At 38.0% G+C, this 19,906-nt stretch overlaps 1 protein-coding gene across 7 annotated transcripts in view; it reads right to left on the reverse strand.

The window, feature by feature from the left end:
- SPHKAP (SPHK1 interactor, AKAP domain containing) overlaps positions 1–19,906 on the reverse strand; it is a 99,285-nt gene that overhangs the window by 64,561 nt on the left and 14,818 nt on the right. For 6 of the 7 annotated variants that reach the window (XM_070422312.1, XM_070422307.1, XM_070422311.1 and 3 more), the window contains exons 2-3: positions 18,302–18,380; positions 11,577–11,682 (exon numbers count right to left, since the gene is read on the reverse strand). In XM_070422312.1, coding sequence (XP_070278413.1) covers positions 11,577–11,682; positions 18,302–18,380 — 185 coding nt within the window. The remainder of the gene's footprint in view (positions 1–11,576; positions 11,683–18,301; positions 18,381–19,906) is intronic. The other variant, XM_070422310.1, reaches the window with a different exon arrangement.

Here is a 19,906-nt window from a genome sequence, read left to right on the forward strand (position 1 = left end):
TTAAAAAAACTTTTATTCTTTAATTATTGACCAAATAATAGTAGATTTTTTGAGAACTCTCTGGGATAATAAAGACTTATGAGGTAGAATTTAAGGCTAATATACTTAATTTGCTTGAACATAGTGCATGGCTCATAGCAAGAGCCCAATAAACATTGGCTAATGTAGAAATGATTATTCCCTGTGCCCAGGCTTAGAAGGGTAGATCATTTGTCCAGTTAGTGGGTAACTAGGATTTGAGTCAGGTTCTCTGGCCCCCAAACCCTCATTAGGCAGTGCTCCATTGCAATTGGTAAAATTATACAATTTCTCATTCTTGGGTTTTACCAAATCCCAGTCTATGCATTTATCCTCCTCTTTTTCAGGGCTTTGGTCTTGGTGGTTGGGAGGGCTGAATTCCAATCCCGATTCTACTGTCTGGGAGGTAAACTTGCCCACTAGCTCCCAGCCTCAGTTCGCCCTTTGTGAAGAATTAAATCATCTAACGGTCCCTTCTACACATAACATCCAGTATTCGCCCCTTCCTCCTCCATTCACTCCCCCTTCCTCCCTTTCCCAAGCACATCAAGAAGCAAATAAGCAAAGGGAATAAAAATGCAGGCTTCAATAAACCACTTAGCATAGTATGTAAAGCAATTATAACCTGTGAAAAACTTCTGGCTTAACGGTTAGACAAACGATTTAAAAAATAAAAATGCTTGAAGGAAGAATGTGTGCTTGAGAATTTAATGATTTTGAAGCTTTTTGAATATAATCTCCCCACTGAGAGAGTCGCTTTCTGAGGGGGAAAGAATAAAACTCAGCAGGCTCTCAATGGCTCATTTATTTATCTGCTATTTTTAGTTACAGGTTCAGTTATTTCAGATGAAGAGCTAATAGTGAACGTGCTGTGCATTCAAGAGTTTGAAATAATAATGGCACATTTGCTCTTAAAATTTCATGAACGTCCTAAATAATAAAGAAAAAAATCCTTCTGCTTTATTTTAGACTTTTCTTTTCTATAGAGAGAACCAAGTTGCAAGAGTTTAGTATTGATATGGAAAACGGTGGGTGAGATAGACTTACAGGAGCCTAGACACTGTCCCACACATTGCTGAGAACAATGCCTTAAATTTTTTTTTAAAGTAATTGAGATTGGAGAAGACAGTAACTTATGGTTAGGCACAGAAGTTTGGAGGCAGAACTGAAATTCTATTCCATCTCATCACTTCGTGGGTGAGCTTGAGTAAGTCATTTAACTTCAGTGGGAGTTAGTTTCTGTATCTATTACAGGGGTACAATTAAAGCAACTCTACAAAGTTGTTCCAAGGCTCAGATAACAAAATATTTGTAAAGGGCTAACTCCTAACAGAGCAGGCAATTGATACATGATAGCTGTTAATATGAGAATGCAGTAAAATTTATACAATACAATTTCCATCTTAACATTTTATTGATCTTGGCACAACAGTGGACAAATTCTCCTTGTTTATTATTATTATCTTAATTCAAAACTTTATTTTTATTGATTTCAGAGAGAAAGGGAGAGGGAGAGAGAAACATCAATGATGAGAGAGAATCATTGATCAGCTGCCTCCTGCACGCCCCCTACTGGGGGTTGAGCCCACAACCAGGGCATGTGCCCTGACGGGGAATCAAACCCTGACCTACTGGTTCATAGGTTGATGCTCAACCACTGAGCCACATCAGCCAGGCTTCTTGTTTATCATTTGTGATGCTCTACTCTTATGTTTCTCCTCCTGCTTCTCTAATCTCCTCCTTAAGTCAATATTTGGTCAACAAAGGTTTGTTGTGCTCTTTGATGTTTGACACTGAGAATATTAAGATGAACAAAAATGACTGCTGTCCTTTTGGGAATTATTCTCTAGTAGGGAGAACAAGCACTCACAGGACTGTGATAAAATAAGCAGGTGCTTTGATCAATGGCAGCCCAGGTCAGATATCACCCAGGATGGAGTGGCCAGTTCCTCCTGCAGGAGGGCAAACAAGAGAGGGCGCACCTGACCAGAATGTTGAAAGATGCATCTCAGTTGTCTGGGATGTTGGGGAGGGTGGGGAAGGAACGTCCCTCTTTCTAACCAGCTTTTCCTCCTCTGATGCCATAAGAGCCTCAGCCTTTTACTCTTTCCACTCCCCTCTTTCCTCTGAGAGCTCATGGGGTTCAGGACTTTAGTTACCACCTGGAGGGTGACTCACTGCTCTACAGCTTCCTCTTTGACCTTTCCCTGGAGCTTGGCTTCTCACATGTCTCACTGTTAGCTGTGACTCTTGGATCTCTTGCTATCACCTTGGACTCTTTGTGTCTAAACCCCAGCCCCCCCCCCCTCCCTAATTCCTGTCTCTAAAAGAAATCTGACTCCTTGGCTTCCCTATTTGCAGATAACGACCGAACAATTCTCCTTGTTACTCCCGTGCCATCTGGAATACCTCTTTGTCTGTTTCTAGTCTTATAGTCTGTCCTCCAAAGTTAATTTTTTCTTTAATTCGCTTAACATTTGAGTGCATCTTATGGGCGAGTCTCCAGGTAACACAATAGACTAATTCAGAACTGACCTCCATGTTTACAGGACTTAAAGTCTGCAAGGGAGATAAAGGAGCATTGGAACACACATTTTGTTACAAATTATGGTAGGTAATATGAGGAAACTCACCATGGTGCCCTGGAGAATAAAAGGGATGGGGCAATACTTGGGAAGGGTGGGTAGGGAAGCCTGGACACCCACAGGGACCAAACAATTCACATTATAACCATCTCTCTTCTCTATTTCTCTCACCCTCAATCCTCCAGATCCACCTTGCTCACTGAAACCAGAGTATGGGCTAAGTCAGCCGTGGGCAAACTACGGCCCGCGGGCCGGATCCGGCCTGTTTGAAATGAATAAAACTAAAAAAAAAAAAAGACCATACCCTTTTATGTAATGATGTTTACTTTGAATTTATATTAGTTCACACAAACACTCCATCCATGCTTTTGTTCCGGCCCTCTGGTCCAGTTTAAGAACCCATTGTGGCCCTCGAGTCAAAAAGTTTGCCCACCCTGGGCTAAGTACTTAAGTTCTGAAGACAAATCTAGTTCAAGCTCCATTTTCTTTCATTAACTGTGCAGCCTCAGGCAAGTTACTTAACCTCTTTGTGACTCAGTTTCCCCATTGACAAAATGAGGGTGGTGTTACCCATCATAAGGAGAGATTTTTAATTGACATTAGAAAAAAATAAAAGAGTATGATTATTTGAGGTGTTAACAAATAGCAGTTATTATTATAAATATGGTTACAGCTATTATGAAATTCTCTCTGGACCTTAACCTAAATTGATTAATTGACTCAATACACATGAATGCTTTACCTTCTAGTCCCATTAGACACTAGGCTCAGCCCTGGGAAACAAGGAAGAAAGACAATATTTGCTGTCAGCAAGTCCACAATGTTATGGGATATTTACCAAACTATGACCTAGGCTTCAAGACAGATCTTAATTCTGCACCCTCCTGTTAATCATTTCATGAATATTTATTAAGCTCCAATGTTTAAGGTAGTGTTCTATGCCCAATTTAGGTGTTTTTTAGGCTTCATCTCCAAATATTTCCCTGCACATGCCCTCTGCTATAATCCACTAGTTTACTAATGAGGTCACCTCTCTTCTTTGAAATTAATATCCCCATGCATATAACTTAAGATACTTCAAATGTTAACCTGGGCCACAGTGCACCCTAATGTGGAAAAAAGTGAACCAGGCAGTTTTACTGATAGTTTCAGACAGGTGCTAGCTTTTCATGGGCTGCATGATTGTTTTGTATCCTGAAAACAACATTGTATTTCAAAGCCGTCACAAGAACTGTCACGGAGGACAATTCAGAAGTTTCAAACCATGCTTGTTTGTTTCTGCCATATCATGCAGACGCCAGCTGGCTGGAGAATGCTTTGAAAGTTGATCAGAGCTTTTTCCACATAAAAGTGATAACAGAGTTTGTGTCTCAAGCACAAAATGCAAGAGTTACAAAAACAGACTCAGGAAATGCAAATATAGTTTAATTAATGAGTGGTCAGCAATCATTTAAACAAAATCAAATTAGACACGCAAATAGAGAACAGTTGACTAATTGCTATTTAGAATCAGTATAATGCTGACATGTTGATATGTGAGGAGGATGTGATTTTCAATGTTAGGAGAAGCAAAATGTAAGATAAAATTATGCATGTAGGAAAATATATAATGCACATCCCTGACATTGATTTGGGATGATTTTGTGTAGATGTGCAAAGTGGAAGTCAGGCAGAATTTGCCATTGGACAGAGGGAAACTAGATTGAATGTTCATGGATCACCTGAGTTAGTGCATGCCTTTGGCCTTTGACAAGGATAAGAAAGTGACAATTGTCATTTCTCAGACCTTTTTCTCTTCTTTGGAAGAAGCTACTGGAAACAGCTACTTTTCAAGTTGCAAGTTGTATGCATAATTTGCTAAGAGACACACCTGCTTCTTGGATGCTCTCCATCCTGGAGAGTATGAGTCCTGGCAGAGGCCTTTCAGGGGTGTCCATCCCAAAACACAGAAATAAGCCTAGTAAATGTGGTCTTACAGATGAGGGGCTCATGAGCCAGAATGCCCCGTTAGAGGACTGTTCAAATTCATCTGAGCTAAGTCCTTCCCCCTCTGACACTGGCAGAACTGAAAACTGAGCACTTTAATCAGCAGGGCAAGCTTGGCAGGATACAGGAGAGTGCTATTAGGACTAGAGCAAGCATAGTGTCTACTCCAGGCTACAAAGCTGAGAGGGTTTCTTGGATGGGGGACTGAGAAGAAAGAGAAAGTGCCTTTAGGCTTGTGTTAGGAAGCAAGGGTGGCAAGTCTTTCTTTAAATACCGCAGACAGGAAGAAAAATGTTGAATGTCAAATTAGATACTTAAAAAAATGTCAGACCCCTTCCATTTCTGGCTGGAGGTAGTTAGTATATAACATAAAGGTCAGAGGTAATGACAAGAATTCTGAAAGAAAGATCCCTTGCCCAATTCCAACAGTACAACATAATTCTCAATTCCACAGAATGTTCTGAGCTATTTTGGGTTTTCAGAGTCCCACTTTTTGATTAAAAAGAAAAGAAAAGACACAGCAAGATTCTCCCAGGAGTTCTTTACACACAGCCAAAAGGGCACTCAAGAAGCGGAGTGGTAGAAACAGAGTAAGAATGTTGGATTCTTCAACACTGTATAGCAATTGTTGGTGGCAAAGGGAGGTGGAGCAGTGTCCTGAATAGAAGTCCTTGAATATACTGACTTTGGAATAAGAAAGTGGATCCTAGCCAAACTGAAGAATAAGCCATAATTGGTAGTTTTAAACAAAGGTTCCTGCAAAGGACTTCCGAATTTACATTTTCCAAAGAATGAGCTTCTATGCACAGCCCCACCTCTCTGTTTCACGGACCAGGCTGCTCCAAAGTCAGGAGAGGACATGCAGCATTTCCACCTGTTTTTGCTGAAGGCGGAGAAAATTAGTCCCCTCCAGAACCTTGCTATCTGCATTGTGGCCTCAGTGCAACCACAGCTCCTAGATGTCAATGTGTTCCAAGGCCTACAGGAGTGTCCTTAGTAGTCAGGGAAATTGCCTCTGAGCAGCGGTTCTCAATCTGTGGGTCACGACCACTTTGGGATCGAATGAGCCTTTCACAGGGGTCACCTAAGACCATCGGAAAACACACCTATAATTACCTATTGTTTTTGTGATTAATCACTATGCTTTAATTATGTTCAATTTGTAACAATGGAATTGGGGGTCACCACAACATGAGGAACTATATTAAAGGGTCGCAGCATTAGGAAGGTTGAGAACCACTGCTCTAGAGGAAACTGTGTGGTTGGCTCTTGAGATGCAACTGGCCTGAATCTGAACCCATGGTTTCTTTCTGTAGCTTCTCTTCCAAGCTCTCTTTTCAATGACCTCAGTGGCACTACCACTCATGGATATCCTGACCTAAATAGTCAGAATTCATTCTTCTGTTTAACTCTCATTGCCATAGAGTCCTGCTGATCTTGACTCCCACATGCATCTCAGCAGAGTTTGTTTCTCCTCCCACTGACTGTATACAGGTCTCACCTCTCCTTTCCCCACTCCCATCCACACCAAGGATGCCTCTCCTGAGATCCAAGATTTCAGTCTTCCTTTGCTCAAAGGAGTAAGCTTTTGATCTACTAGATTCACTTTTTTCAAATATCACTTTTACTAAGACAATTCTATTTCTTTTCTTAAAAATCTCCCTGTTTCTTCAGTGCCTCTGATTATTCCTGCAGAACGGCAATAACACAGGACACCCAGCCATTTGACAAAATTTGGATAAGGTATTCAAAGCTGGGCTTGAAGACCATTGTCCTGTTGCTTGGTCAGAAGAGATTGTTTACAGAGCTGGGCGTGTTTTATACTCCAAGGGGAAAAGCCTAGAGTCTTCCTTCCATAAAAAGGTAAATACACTCAATTATGCTGATTTTGTTTTCAATTTTATTTACTCAATTTTATTTTTTTAAAGTTCTTCCTTCCTTTAAGGAAACAGCTTCTACAGATAAGAATAGTATAGCTCTTTTTCATCATGTGCTTCCTGAAATTTGAGGCTCTTGGTCAAGAGCAATACAGTTCTGACTAATAAAAATGTCTTCAGAGATATGGCCCAAACTGTGCAGGAGCCTCCCAATTTGTATGCCCATGCCTGAACTCCTTAATTGAATGGCTTTAATTAATTACATGTCATCAGAAAGATATGGGCTTAGATGAAAGTGTATTTTACAGAATAAAAGGAAGCACTCAGGGACATCCATTCTGTCATTCTTTAGAAGTATCTGTGCCAATATCGACAGCTAATTTAAGTCAGTTTAAAGGAGGCTAGTCATGGCAGGGAATGCTCTCGAGACTTCAAAGAGCTGATCAGAAGTCATATAAAGATCAAACTCTGCCTCTGGGAAATTGAAGTGTTTTCAGTCTGCTGCCTTTGATAAGAATAAGTTTAAGGTGGATTTCATTAACATCACATAAAAAGAAGATATTTGGGGTATTGATTTTCTCCAACAATTCTTTCCTTGAATAAGTCCTATCCAGAGACTTGGTTCTACTATATCCCAAATAGCAGGTCTTCAGATCATGAAGTCAAGCATGGATTGAAAATGTCCAGCTATTGTGAAATATGACATTGACTAAAATACTTTCAATGTGGAGGAAAATCTAACAGATATTCAACAATGAGGGCACACTGCAGGTTGTGTTCAGATTACTTTTAAAATTAGTTTTAAAATTCTATTGCAATAAATTTCGTCTGTGTAAAGATCAGTTATTTGGAATCAGCTAAAATTTTTGAGCATCAACTATGTGTGCCAAGGACTTACACATAAACCTTCAACATCACATCATCCCTAACACATCTGAATCAGAGAAATTATGTCACTGGCCTAAGATCACACAGTAGGAAGAGAAAGCTGGGAATCTAACTCAGGTCTTTAAATTCCAAGTTCAAGTTTGTTATACACGTCCAACTGCCACACTAAAGATAACAGATTTTTATTTATTTTAAGGAGATACAAAGATCTTTCACTTAGTGTTTAACATATATAAAAGGACAGCATTTATAATCACTTAGCTCATCTAAAGGAAAATACCTGTGATTCAGGTTAACAGTGGTGGCTGTATTGTCTTACAAGAAGGACTGGTCCCATGAGAAGGGGGAACACCAGGCAATGTTTGTGTGAGATACATTTCAAGGGATATTATGGAAGGTTCTAGTCTTCACTGTCCACTAGCAACTCTTTCGCTCCCATTTTTCTGTACTATTTTGAAATTCTATAATTTTAAATGCATTATTTTGGAGAATCATATTTCATACATTAAAATTTCTCCATTGGTTTCATGCTTATTAAATTAGAGTGACATAGAGGTTACCTTACAGTCCAACTTGGATAGATTGACTGTGTCTGCTTGGAGCTTCGTGATGTGTAGAATTCTGAAGTCACGTCCAAGTTCAATAGGCTCAGTTATCAATGTCAATTAAGGGAGGCAATGGTACTAGTTCATCAGTAGTAGTAGTAGTTAAGTAAAAATAGATTTTACTTGTCAAATCTATACTAAGCCATGCAAGCACTAACACTTCAGTGTGAATTTATCTGATAACTTTCCTAATATCAGAAAAAGGAGAGGCAGTAAAGAAAAGATAATTCTGAGGCTAGAGCTTGGATAACTTATAACTTATTGTGCATAGCAGAACTACTGAGAGCAAAAAAGGGGTCTATTAACAAAACTCCAAGACAGTATTAAATTGTGAAGGAGTGGTGTGGTCACTTTGAGTCTGCGAAAAGGCAGTCCCTCACTGACAAAAATATATATTAACTAGAGGCACGATGCATGAAATTTGTGCAAGAGTAAGCTTTCCTTCCCCTGGCTGCCAGCACCGGCTTCCCTCTGGCACCTGGGACCTGGGCTTCCCTCCGATCGCTGGCAGGCACCTGGGACCCGGGCTTCCTTTGAAGCCCTGGCTTTGTTCAGAAGGACGGATGTCAGGTCTAATTAGCATATTATGCTTTTATTATTATAGATGAGTTCCTCCTTCAAATAAGTCTACTAATGTCTCGTTCCAGATGCCAAAGCTTTCATAGCTATGAATTCCAGTGACCACATTTCTCCAGCAGCAAAGAGAAGCAAAAGCAATTGCATCTGGGTAGGATTCCTGAAAACCTTAACAATTCACCAGGAAGCAAATGAAAAAATGAAGTCAATTTGTAATTTTTCAAAGGCTGGTCATTTGACTCATGTATTATCATCTGGACCCTTATTTTATTTCTTTCATCAGTTAAATTAGTAACATGTCAGTTCTGATAAGAAGATTTGATGGGAAAGAAGATGAAGCTATTGCATGAAATGAGTCTGGGGAATTACCAATGGATTTCAATTATCCATGTTACTCTTATTAAAGGTGATTAACTGTGAAGAGTGGTGATTCAGCTGGACAGCTTTTCTAAGATATAGCTGTCCTTGTTCCTTTTGCCTCTTTTGTACAGAATATACATTACATATGTATATGAACACATAGATCCTCACTTTCCTAGTCCCATTATCTGTGAATTACAAGATTATAAGAATTGACCCATAATCATTTAAATCAGCTTGCAGTAATAAAATAAGGGTGATGAATCGTTCAATGGTCCATATCTTTTTATTGAGAGTATATGTTCTATCTACAAAGAAGAAAATATTGTTGAGCTACTGTTTCCAAAAGAAGTAAAACTATTAGAACCCACATGGTGTATGATGAATGGCATATATGTCTACTAAACTGTCTTTTCTTTTTTTTAAATACATTTTTATTGATTTCAGAGAGGAAGGGAAAGGGAGAGAGAGATAGAAACACCCATGATGAGAGAGAATCATTGACCACTGCCTCCTGCACATCCCACACTGGGGATTGAGCTTGCAACCTGGGCATATGCCCTGACCAGGAATCAAACCATGACCTCCTGGTTCATAGGTCAAGGCTCAACCATTGAGCCACACCAACTGGGCTAAACTGTCTTTAAATGAAATTATTATGTAAGCCTAAGAGGATATTTGAAATGAAAGAAATACACTATGAAAAATTTATATTACCAGTGCATAAAAGTGTTTAGTTCTTCTGTATTAGTTTGTAGCAGCAGACCTTCCTAAATTTGGTTGAGTATTCTTTTCACTCATTCAAATCTTAATCATACTCCAAAGTCCAAACTAAGGTTTACTTTCCGCTTAAGGTTGCTATCTATTCCAGGCCCAGGGTCTGCCTATGTTCTTAGCTTTTAATGCCCATAATACTAGTTTTTTCACCTAATTTATACTATCTTGACTTATTGTGAGATAGTTATATAATTATCATTTGAGTTTTGAATTTTGTTTGACTTTTCACATGAGAAGCACATATGATCTCCAAAATTACTCTAAATGCTTCAATAGTGTGATTTGTGATCTAGCATTGCATCTCTGTCCAAGATCTTACAGAATTTTGACTGTATTTAGGTTGAACCATAGGAAATTGTCATTTCATCAGTCTGACCTGTAAAAAAGGTCATTTCAGATGGTTCAGCTTACTACTGGTTGTTCTAGAAATAATTGTGGAAAGTGTGAGAGTATATTTAAAACTTTTATATTTGTAGATATATTTGTAAATATATTATAAGCATAAAATATATATGTACTGGCCTTGACTGGGTAGCTCAGTTGGTTAAGAGTGTTGTTCTGATATGCCAAGGTTGCAGGTTTGATCCTCAGTCAGGGCACAGGCAAGAATCAACAAATGAATGCATAAATAAGTGGAACAACAAATCAGTGTCTCTCTCTTTCTCTCTATTTCTCTCTCCCTCTCTCTCTCAAATCAATTATATATACTGATGAAGTCCTTCAGAGTAAGTGATCGAGTTTTGATTTTAACTTTTCAAGTAGACATCCAGTCCCAAGAAGTTCTTCCAGGAGTTCCCAGACCTGATTTTTAAATAAGTAAATGATTCTCTTTTTTTCCAGGGGAATAACTGAATCTGAAATTAAGTTTCTGGGCCTTAAGTTGAATTGGCTGGAAAGGTAAAGTTGTTAAAGTAGATGATTTTATGTTGTTTAAATGACAACTTTTTGCAAATGTCTCTGCAAGATTTGTTTATCAGTTGTTTTCTACATTTTTATTAAATTTATTGGGGTGACATTGGTTCACAGAATTATATAGGTTTCAATTGCATAATTCTATAATACTTCCTCCGTATATTGTATTGTGTGTTCACCACTCAAAGTCAAGTCTCCTTCCATCACCGTTTACCACTCCTTTACCCTCTTCTACCTTCCCTACCCACCTTTCACTTTGGTAATCACCTTACTGTTGTCTGTGTTTACAAGTTTGTGGGGTTTTTTTTTGCTTAATCCCTTCATTTTTTTATGGAGCCCCTCAGCCCCTTCCCCTCTGACAGCTGTCAGTCTGTTCTCTGTATCTATGAATCTGTTTCTATTTTGTTTATTTTGTTCTTTAGATTCCGCATATAAGTGAAATCATATTTTGCTTGTCTTTCTCTGACTGGCTTATTTCACTTAGCATAATTCTCTCCAGGTCCATTCACTGTTGCAAAAGTCTATAGTCTAAGACATGCAATGTTGTTTCTCCTAATAAATAAGCCAAGCACACCCTTCTCTTTAAGAAAATATCAAAAGGAGAAGGGCCATGCATTTTTCTCAGATACCGACTTAGGTGTCTAATATAGGGTGTGCCATTCAAAGCCTATGAAGACTTTTCTGAATGGAGATCCAAGAAGCTGGTCCCCTTGGCTAAGTGTGGGAGGAGGGACTAAGAGGAGGTTGGAATTGAGGTGCCGTAGCCCTGGACGCTTATCATTTTCAAGTCACATTTTTCTGAACTGCTTGAGTTTTCTGATCATTTCCAAGAATTACATATTTTAATGTCACTAGGGGTTATTGCAAACAAATTGTGGGGTATTCTGTTGCTTGTTTTGTTGTTTCTGCTTTAGAAAAAGTGCTTGAAAAGTCAAACTAAACTAGTGTTCAAGTTCAATCGGGGAGTAGAAGGTGGTGTTGGACAAGATTACCTTCTTACAGGCCGTGATGGAGCTCCCCAGGCTGCTTCCTGAGCTGCCGCTGGCCCCGCCCGGCTGGGCTGCTGGAACCTCACACATCAGTGGTGACTCTGAGTTGCTGTTTGTGCCAAAACACAAAAGAGAACACATTCCAGTGAGCCCTCTTCATATTCAGAAAGGAAGAAGCATAATGGGGTTTATAAAAAATCATTTCAGATTGGTATTGGCTGCCCGCTGCAAATCCTCCTGCTGACATTTCTATGTTGGCTTCAATTTTGTAATTGGGAGACACTGTGAGCTATTCCATTGTGAATATAAAACTGTAGCCCAGTGCTTAGGTGGGTGCAATGCATCTGCCTGACTTCTGGCTCTGTTAATATCTTTCTAACAATTTTATTTTTAAAATTTATTTTTCAATTTCAGTTGACATTCAGTATTATTTTATATTAATTTCAGGTGTATAGTGTAGTGGTCAGATAATCATACACTTCACAGTGCTTTGCCTAATATTTTCAGTACCCACCTGGCACCATACAGTTATTACTGACTATTATTGGCTATATTTCCCACGACTATTTTGTAACTTCCATTTTTTACTTTTTTATCCCTTAATCTTTTTCACTTACCCCCTAAACCCTCTCCTCTCTGGCAACCATCAGTCTGTTCTCTGCATCTAAGAGTCTATTTCTGTTTTGTTAACCTCTTTTCTAAGCAAGTGTTAAAACCCAAGTAATGTCTTTCCGTCTTCACTCATTTTATTTTTTTAAATGAAGGGAACATATATAATCCGAAGAAAGGATGATACCATGAAAAGAGCATGAACTTTCAAAAGTAATAGAAACATAGAGAAAAGGAAAAGATCACACATGGAAAATTTGTTTTCCCACAAAGCACATTGTATATGACTTCAAGTGGACAAGGTGCTACAGTAATTGTTATATATAAAAATGTTTTAGAACTGCTGAGCTAGGCAGGTGCTAGGAAGGAAGGACAAGTCTACTATCCACATATATCTTGGTATGAAAGTTCTTCTGTCTATAAGATGATTGTGAGATCCTGGTTGGAATGAAGGTTAGGAAGGGTGAGGAAGGGAATTTGAAAGCCTTGTTTGGCTTCAGGGATTATTCCATTTGTTCTAAAGCTAAGTCTGTATAGCATTCATAAAATAATTTTTAAAACATATATAAGTATATTGTGAGAATTAAATGAGGCAGTGGAGTCACACAATGGGACTAAAACCAGTCTGTTACTTGATAACAAATGTGATTCAACGCCATTGCAGCAAAATTCAAAGTGAAAGCATCTTCTAGTCTCCAGAAACACATTATAAATCAATTCAATGATGCCTGATATCCTAAACTATATGTAGATAAACTTATCTTTTAGACCATGGGTGTCAATTTCCAGTAGGTGACTTTACAACACAGCCCAGTCTGTTCCCACGCCTTTGGAATGAAGATGGAATTTTTAGAGTATTTGCTAAGACGCTTGCCTTAGTCTCCAGAGAAGCAGAACATTGGCTGCTACCGGATGAGGCAGAGATGGCAGCAACATGAAACTTGGGGATTCATTAAAATGAGTTCAAATTGACATTAAAAGAACTGCTGTCAAGACACCATACAGTCTCATAACTCGCTCCTAATGGGTAAGGCTGCAAATTCTTCCCTGGGACATTTTCCTTTGGTTTTGACAAGTGTTGACAATATTTATTAAGCACATCCTTTCAGAGCAGTTTCATGCTAAAACTGCTAAATGGGTTTCAATCAGGAAGGAGATCAACGTGGGGAAAAAGATATAAAAGCAGAATTTGAAATATGGACTTTAGAAATATTATGGAAATAAAGGCATGCTCTCTTACAGAAAATGTCATTTCCCCTGTGCTTAAGGGTAGGGGCGGGCTGGGAGAAGTCAATGGGGAAAAAAGGGGGCATATGTAATAATGAAGAATAAAGAATTAAAAAAATAAAATGTTATTTCTGAGTAAGGCGCCAAGTTGCCACTGTGCTGCAATCATTAATGATCCTTGCAGTGTGACTAAGTAGGTCACCATCAGTAATGACAACGGCTTATGCTATAGTCAGCTGTTTCCCCAGAGAACCATCCAGTGCCTGGAAATTGAGTTCTCTGTGTGTTGTAACTCAAAGTTTGGTCTGTGAACCAGGAGGATTGACATCACCTGGGAGCTTATTAGCCACCCAGGAACTCAAGTTCCTCCCTGGTACTACTGAATCAGAATCTGCATTCTGACATTAAACTCAGGTAACTCATGGACCCATTACAGCTTAAGAAGCACTTTTCTGACATACTGAATTAAATACTGTACACATTCTCATTTGCCCTTGGGGCTTTGCACTCGATGTTCCCTCTTTTAGGAATACCCTTCCCAATCCCCCTCCTTTCTCCTGGATAATTCCTCCTCTATCCACTTGTATCACCTCTTGCACCTTCCTCCTTCCCTCCCTCTGTCAGGGAGGCTGCTCCTCCTCTACTACCTTTCTCCATTGCTTCATGCACACACTCACACCCTCACTTCTCCATGCCCATATCTCCACCCTCACTTCATCCCAAGAAGTGAGATGGCCACTTTTCTTGTATGTTACAACAGCACATACAAGACCCATGCCTTGCTGTAGCACTTGTCAAAATGGCATATAATTTTGTAATATTTGTCCGTTCCTTTAGGCTATAAGTAGTGAAAGAGAGGGGACCCTCTATGACCTAGAATAGCACTAGCTAGTGATGGATGCTCAAGTAGTATTTATTAGTGTTGTTTGTTCTTATTTTTCTAAGCATCCTGGTTGGCTTCAAAGGATTATGTACAAAAGGGTGCTTGAATTCAATGTTAAATTTTCTGCGGTGGTAACAGATGGTGGGATAAGCCACATCTAAAGAGATAATTTAGAGAATTTCCCTGGATAGTTCTAATGAAAACGGATCCTGCTGCTGTTGTTTGTTGCTAACATATCAAGTAAACATAGTGTGAAGTTTAATGATTTTAACAGATTTTTTAAAAATAAGATTTGCAATTGCCCTTATCTTCTTCCCCTCTTAAAAATGCTTTTAGTAAACTGTAGTAATTGCCATTGGTTGGATTGTCTCAGTTCTATTAAGGATATTTATTATTGAGCATTCTTCTAAATCCTTTCATCTCAGTACCAGGGGGAAAAATTCACATCTATCAGAAAAGATCTTGAGTAAGGAATTGAGTTGTTCTGGTTAAAATTAATTTAATGATATACTCCAAGAAGAATTTAGAGGATTTTAAAATACAGCTTTGCTTGATTCAAAATAAAAGTTTGCTAAAGTGAATGTTCTTATTTTATCCTCAGCCAGAAAGATTAACTTGTTACATGACAGAAAACAAACAAAACAAAACAAAACAAAACACAGTGGTTTGGGTCAGTCTTTCAAAATGTGATTTGTTTTTAAAATCACATGATGTGTTAGTTTCTCTAATGTTCAGATTCTGACCAATCTATTGGCAAAAACTCCCTCCTAACTTTAGTTTGGCTACTCTGAGCCTTCTTTTAAACAAATCTCGAATTGCCCTATCCTTGATATTTTCTCTTACAAATTTTCCATTCACTAACCCCTTCACTCTGCCCACTGGCTACAAATCCCCATTTTCTCCCTGTTGTATTTGAAGTACATCTCTCTCTCCTACTACAGTAGCTCAAATAAAATCTGTCTTACATTTTTGACAAGTGAATGGTGGAAAAGTTTTCTTTTATACTCTTCTGTTCCTTCTCTAGTTTGATCTCCTAGATAAGAAGAAAGAAGTTTACTCGTTTTTTTATTTCTATACTTATATATTTCTTGTCTAGTTTTGAGACATCATATCATGATTTTCTTATCATGTCATCTGTTCAAATTAAATATGTCACCAGTTTATTTGTGGCTGAAAGACCAATAAAGTCCTCATTAATTCTATAGAATTTTAGTAAACTTTTCCAAGGAAACAACTATCCAAACCTTGAAGATATTTAGAAACCATTGTTATATGCATTGTTTCAACATTTAAAGGCAGCTGAATAATTGTAGATTGCAATTTTCAAGCTTTTAAAAAAATCTCTTGGACTAGTAAAATAGCAACAACAACAATAACATAATAAGGTGGCCAACCTTTCATTTGCCAAAAATAAGGACAATTTAAAAAACCCCTTGCTACCTCTGTTCTCACCATAATTCTTCAAAGAAAGGGCATTGTAACAATGCAACAGAAACTATGATATTTTATCTAAAAATGAAAGCTATTTCTTTTTAAGAAAAGGTTGTTGACATCTTCGCTATTATTTTTGCTCTCAAATCATGAATATGTTGTTGAAGACCTAAGTTTGTGTATTTTTTGTGAGGCATTATTAAATGACAATAAAGAGAGTATAAAAGGTCATTCATTATTAACCACAAACTAGCTCACTCTTAGCAGAAAGATTGGCCTCGAATGAATTACACTCTAATTCAATCTTTATTGTTAAAAAAAATGACATGATTATAACATTGTTACTTCATTTGGGACATAATTAGTAAACACCAATGGCAGGTAATTTCCTATTTTCAGTACTTACTAGTAATGTACTGAAATCTTTTATCCTGAAAAATTATATTGATTACTGTTCAGTGGAGACTTTTTCATTCAGGCCACTACCAGATATATCAGATATGTCCAGTGAAACATAAGAAAAGAGTTGTACTATAGAACAATGTTAATACCAACAAAGTAATATGTAATATATGTAAAGTAAATATATACTTATAAAATGAACTGTATTGAACAATCTTCTGTACTTCAGATGCTATAATCTATATACCTTTGAGTAAAGAGGAGATGGCAAGTAATGCTTTCATGCATTTAATCACTTACTATCAATTTTATTGTCTTTGGACCTTTAAAAGCTATTTCAGAGTCTCAGTCTTCACCAAGACCTTGAGAAATAATTTTGAAACGAAAACTCCTTGTTCAGAAAAGAGAATCAAGTAAGAGAACATGCTAGCTTAGCTTTTACATGTTTTCCCTTTTCTTAATAAGGTCTATGAAAAAAATCTTTAAGACTTACATTCTATAAATGTGTAGATGCAAATATATTATTTTACTATAAGGGAAAAATATATACATCACTGTTGCTAAGTTCATGTTGCAAAATATATGTTTATCCATGAAGGCTGTTAGATGCTTACTATTGAATTATTTATCCCTAAGGTGCTTTACTTAATCTTTAAAAAGTTTTAGGTGTATATTTGTTTGGATGGTCAAAACTCATTATGTCCCCGCATTCTGCTGCATCTAGGCTTTAGTACAGAATATGTTCCGGTAACTACCTCAGCTTCCAATGGTTTCTGTTCTTTCACCAAAATACCTAGGGAAGTGCTTCACTCTGGTATACAACCTTCTTTATAGTATTTCTAACAAAAATGAGCACGATTTAATGCATAGCAGGTGTCTAGAACTCTATAAAGTATTTTGCATAGTCACTTAACTATACTCCTTTTTTTTATATATATATATATATTTTATTGAATTTCCACAGAGAAGAAGGGAGAGGGACGGAGAGTTAGAAACATCGATGAGAGAGATCGATCAGCTGCCTCCTGCACGCCCCCCAGTAGGGATGTGCCCGCAACCAAGGTACATGCCCTTGACCGGAATCGAACCTGGGACCCTTCAGTCCGCAGGCCAACGCTCTATCCACTGAGCCAAACCGGCTCGGCAACTATACTCCTTTTTATAGATGAGAAATCAAGGATTAGAGGTTAATACAGAGTCCAAAGTTTTATCACTGGTAGATAACAGATCTGAGATTTGACCTACTTCTCAATGCTATACCATGTTATTTTCCACTGTAGCCTCTAACATTCCTTCTAATTCTTTGCTTCTATGACAATGACATGAGTTTTTTTCTTCTAAAAAAATTGTAAGCCAGGCTATACTGGGTAGTAATGGGTGGACTTAAGGCCCCTTTAAATTCAACATCTTTGTGAGTCTGTTACACTCATTTTTAGTCCAAGTGCTGGCCTGGAAAATACTTGATTATGAGACCTCTAAATAACAACTATCCCTGACATTTTAAATATGTAACTAAGTGCCTTCACATGGGGTCCAAGCCTAACTGAACCTGACCGAAGTCTGTGCTCTTTCCCAGGTGACGTGCTATCTTCACATAGCGCCACCTGCTTTTGTCACGTGCTAACTCCTAAAGAATTGTTTGGGGCTCAGAGGAGAGCAATGCAGACAAAGGGTGAGGGTTAGCAGGAAGAGATGTCTGGCTGCTGCACCAGCTTGGATGGTCGCTCCTTTGCGAGAAGAGGGGACTTGAGTCATTGAGAAGCGTCACCAGAAGTGCTGCCAGGACTAGGCCTTCGTGAAAGAAATAGAAAAGCATCATCCATTTGTGATTTCTGGGATGAGGATAGCTCTGCCTAAGAATTTCTGTCTGAGCTTTATACTGAATTCCCTATTAATGGTTTAGGGCCTTTTAAACTAGAAGAGGATAGCAGGACCAGAAGGGATAGGACACAGAAAGAGTACAATTTGATGGCAAAAATAGCTAAGGTGCACAGCAGAGTTTGCATTCTGGTGGAAGTGATGCCGTAAACCAGGAAGCCTGCAAAAGCAGGGTAAAATATTTGAGGCTTGGGTACCCAGGGGGGCTCATGGTATGCCGGAATAAAAAAGGAGGCCCTGGTCTTGACTTGGATGTACTAGTATTAAAATCCCCTGTACCCCACACACTACAACCAACCTGGATTCCTGGGAGTGGTTCCTGGCGGGCAAGGCAGCAGAGAGGCAGGTGGGTGAGTTTGGCTCAACTACCCACATGGCTGATGGAGAGGGCCACACCCATAATAAAGGAGTTACAAACACCAGCAGATGTGGAGAGGAAGCAGAAGAGGAGGAGAGGAGAGCGGTGGAAAAAAAAAGAAACAGAAGTTTTAGTATCATTCAAAGAGAAAGATACACTCACAGCAGGCCTGCCTTTAAAAAGAACAATAGTAGCTAGATAATAAGGTTGTAACAATTAAAAAATATCTGATAAAGGTTCAAAGGTTGCATGCATATTTTCAGATAGCATCTCCCATGGGTAATAGGCTGGATTTTTGTCTTAGATGGAGCTTCACATCTTTGATGCATCAAAGGTAATTTACATCTTGTAGATAATAATTGTAGACTTTTCCAACCTGGTTCATGGGTATTGACAAACAAAGAGCACACTTTGTGCTTCTCAAGCTTAATATATTTAACATTAAAATTAATATGAGGAGTAGAGCAGGACAACAGATTTTATGGACATTTATTTCAGTTTCTTTAAGTTCCCCGTAAGTCAGGTTCTATACAATACTTACCTTAGGCATGCTCTAGTCCTTTTTTCAATGCAAGTCAATAGCATAGAATTCTAAACTGGCAATTGTTTTCCTTCACTCATTGAAGATATCACTTCATTATCTTTGAAATCCCATTTTTGCTTTTGTGAAGTCAGCTGCCAATCTAATTTTTGGGTTGTAAATATATATATATATTTAATTTTTTTCTGAATGCTTCTAAGATTTTCTATTTATCTTTGATGGCCTGTTGATATTTAGGTAATAATTCCTTATTTTCTTATCAATTGTTTAGTTCTTTTGGTAAATTTAAAAATGTTTTCTTGCAATTTAGGTCGTCATTTTCAGCAAGAGGATTGATGAATAACTTTGTTACATGACTGGAATTAAAACTCAAAGGCTTTTAAAGGTTACTTGTAAGTGTAGGAAAAGATGCACAAAGGGAGGAAATAGTACCAGTGGTTTCAAAGTTGAAAGAAATGTGGGTAGGACAAGGGAGATCTAAGGTTTGTGAGCAGAGGAGAAGATCAGACTAGATAGAACTGACCTATCTCCCAAAGAGCTTTTCATAAAGAATTAGAAACAGTAACAGGGAGAAGGAAGTAAATAATTAGGTGACCAAAAGATATTTAGTTATTCACGCATTTCATTCCATAGCAGCAAGCTACAGCAAAAACAGCAATGATAATAATAAAATTGTCTTCTTGTTTTATGAAGGTTAATGTATTGCTAAACTGACCATGTAGCTTATATTTTTTAAGATGGACCTGATTTAAAATCATTTACTGGACTGTACTTTAAAAAGGCAACTTTGTAGAATAGGTGTCCTGGTTTTTAGTTTAGAAAATATAGTCTTAATATATATTACACAATCTCTTTCATGGAAACAGGCATACTTTAGAGGACATTTATCCCTATCAAAATATCCGGGAAGAGAAAACATAATATGTTAATTTATTGATAATCTTACTAACCTTGTATTTTTTGTGTTATAAAAATTGTCATTGTGTTTAAAGATTTCACTTTGC

This window comes from Myotis yumanensis, unplaced genomic scaffold, assembly GCF_028538775.1.
Source record: "Myotis yumanensis isolate MYYU_CA2020_CCGP unplaced genomic scaffold, mMyoYum1.0.hap1 SCAF_8, whole genome shotgun sequence".
Lineage (NCBI taxonomy): Eukaryota > Metazoa > Chordata > Mammalia > Chiroptera > Vespertilionidae > Myotis > Myotis yumanensis.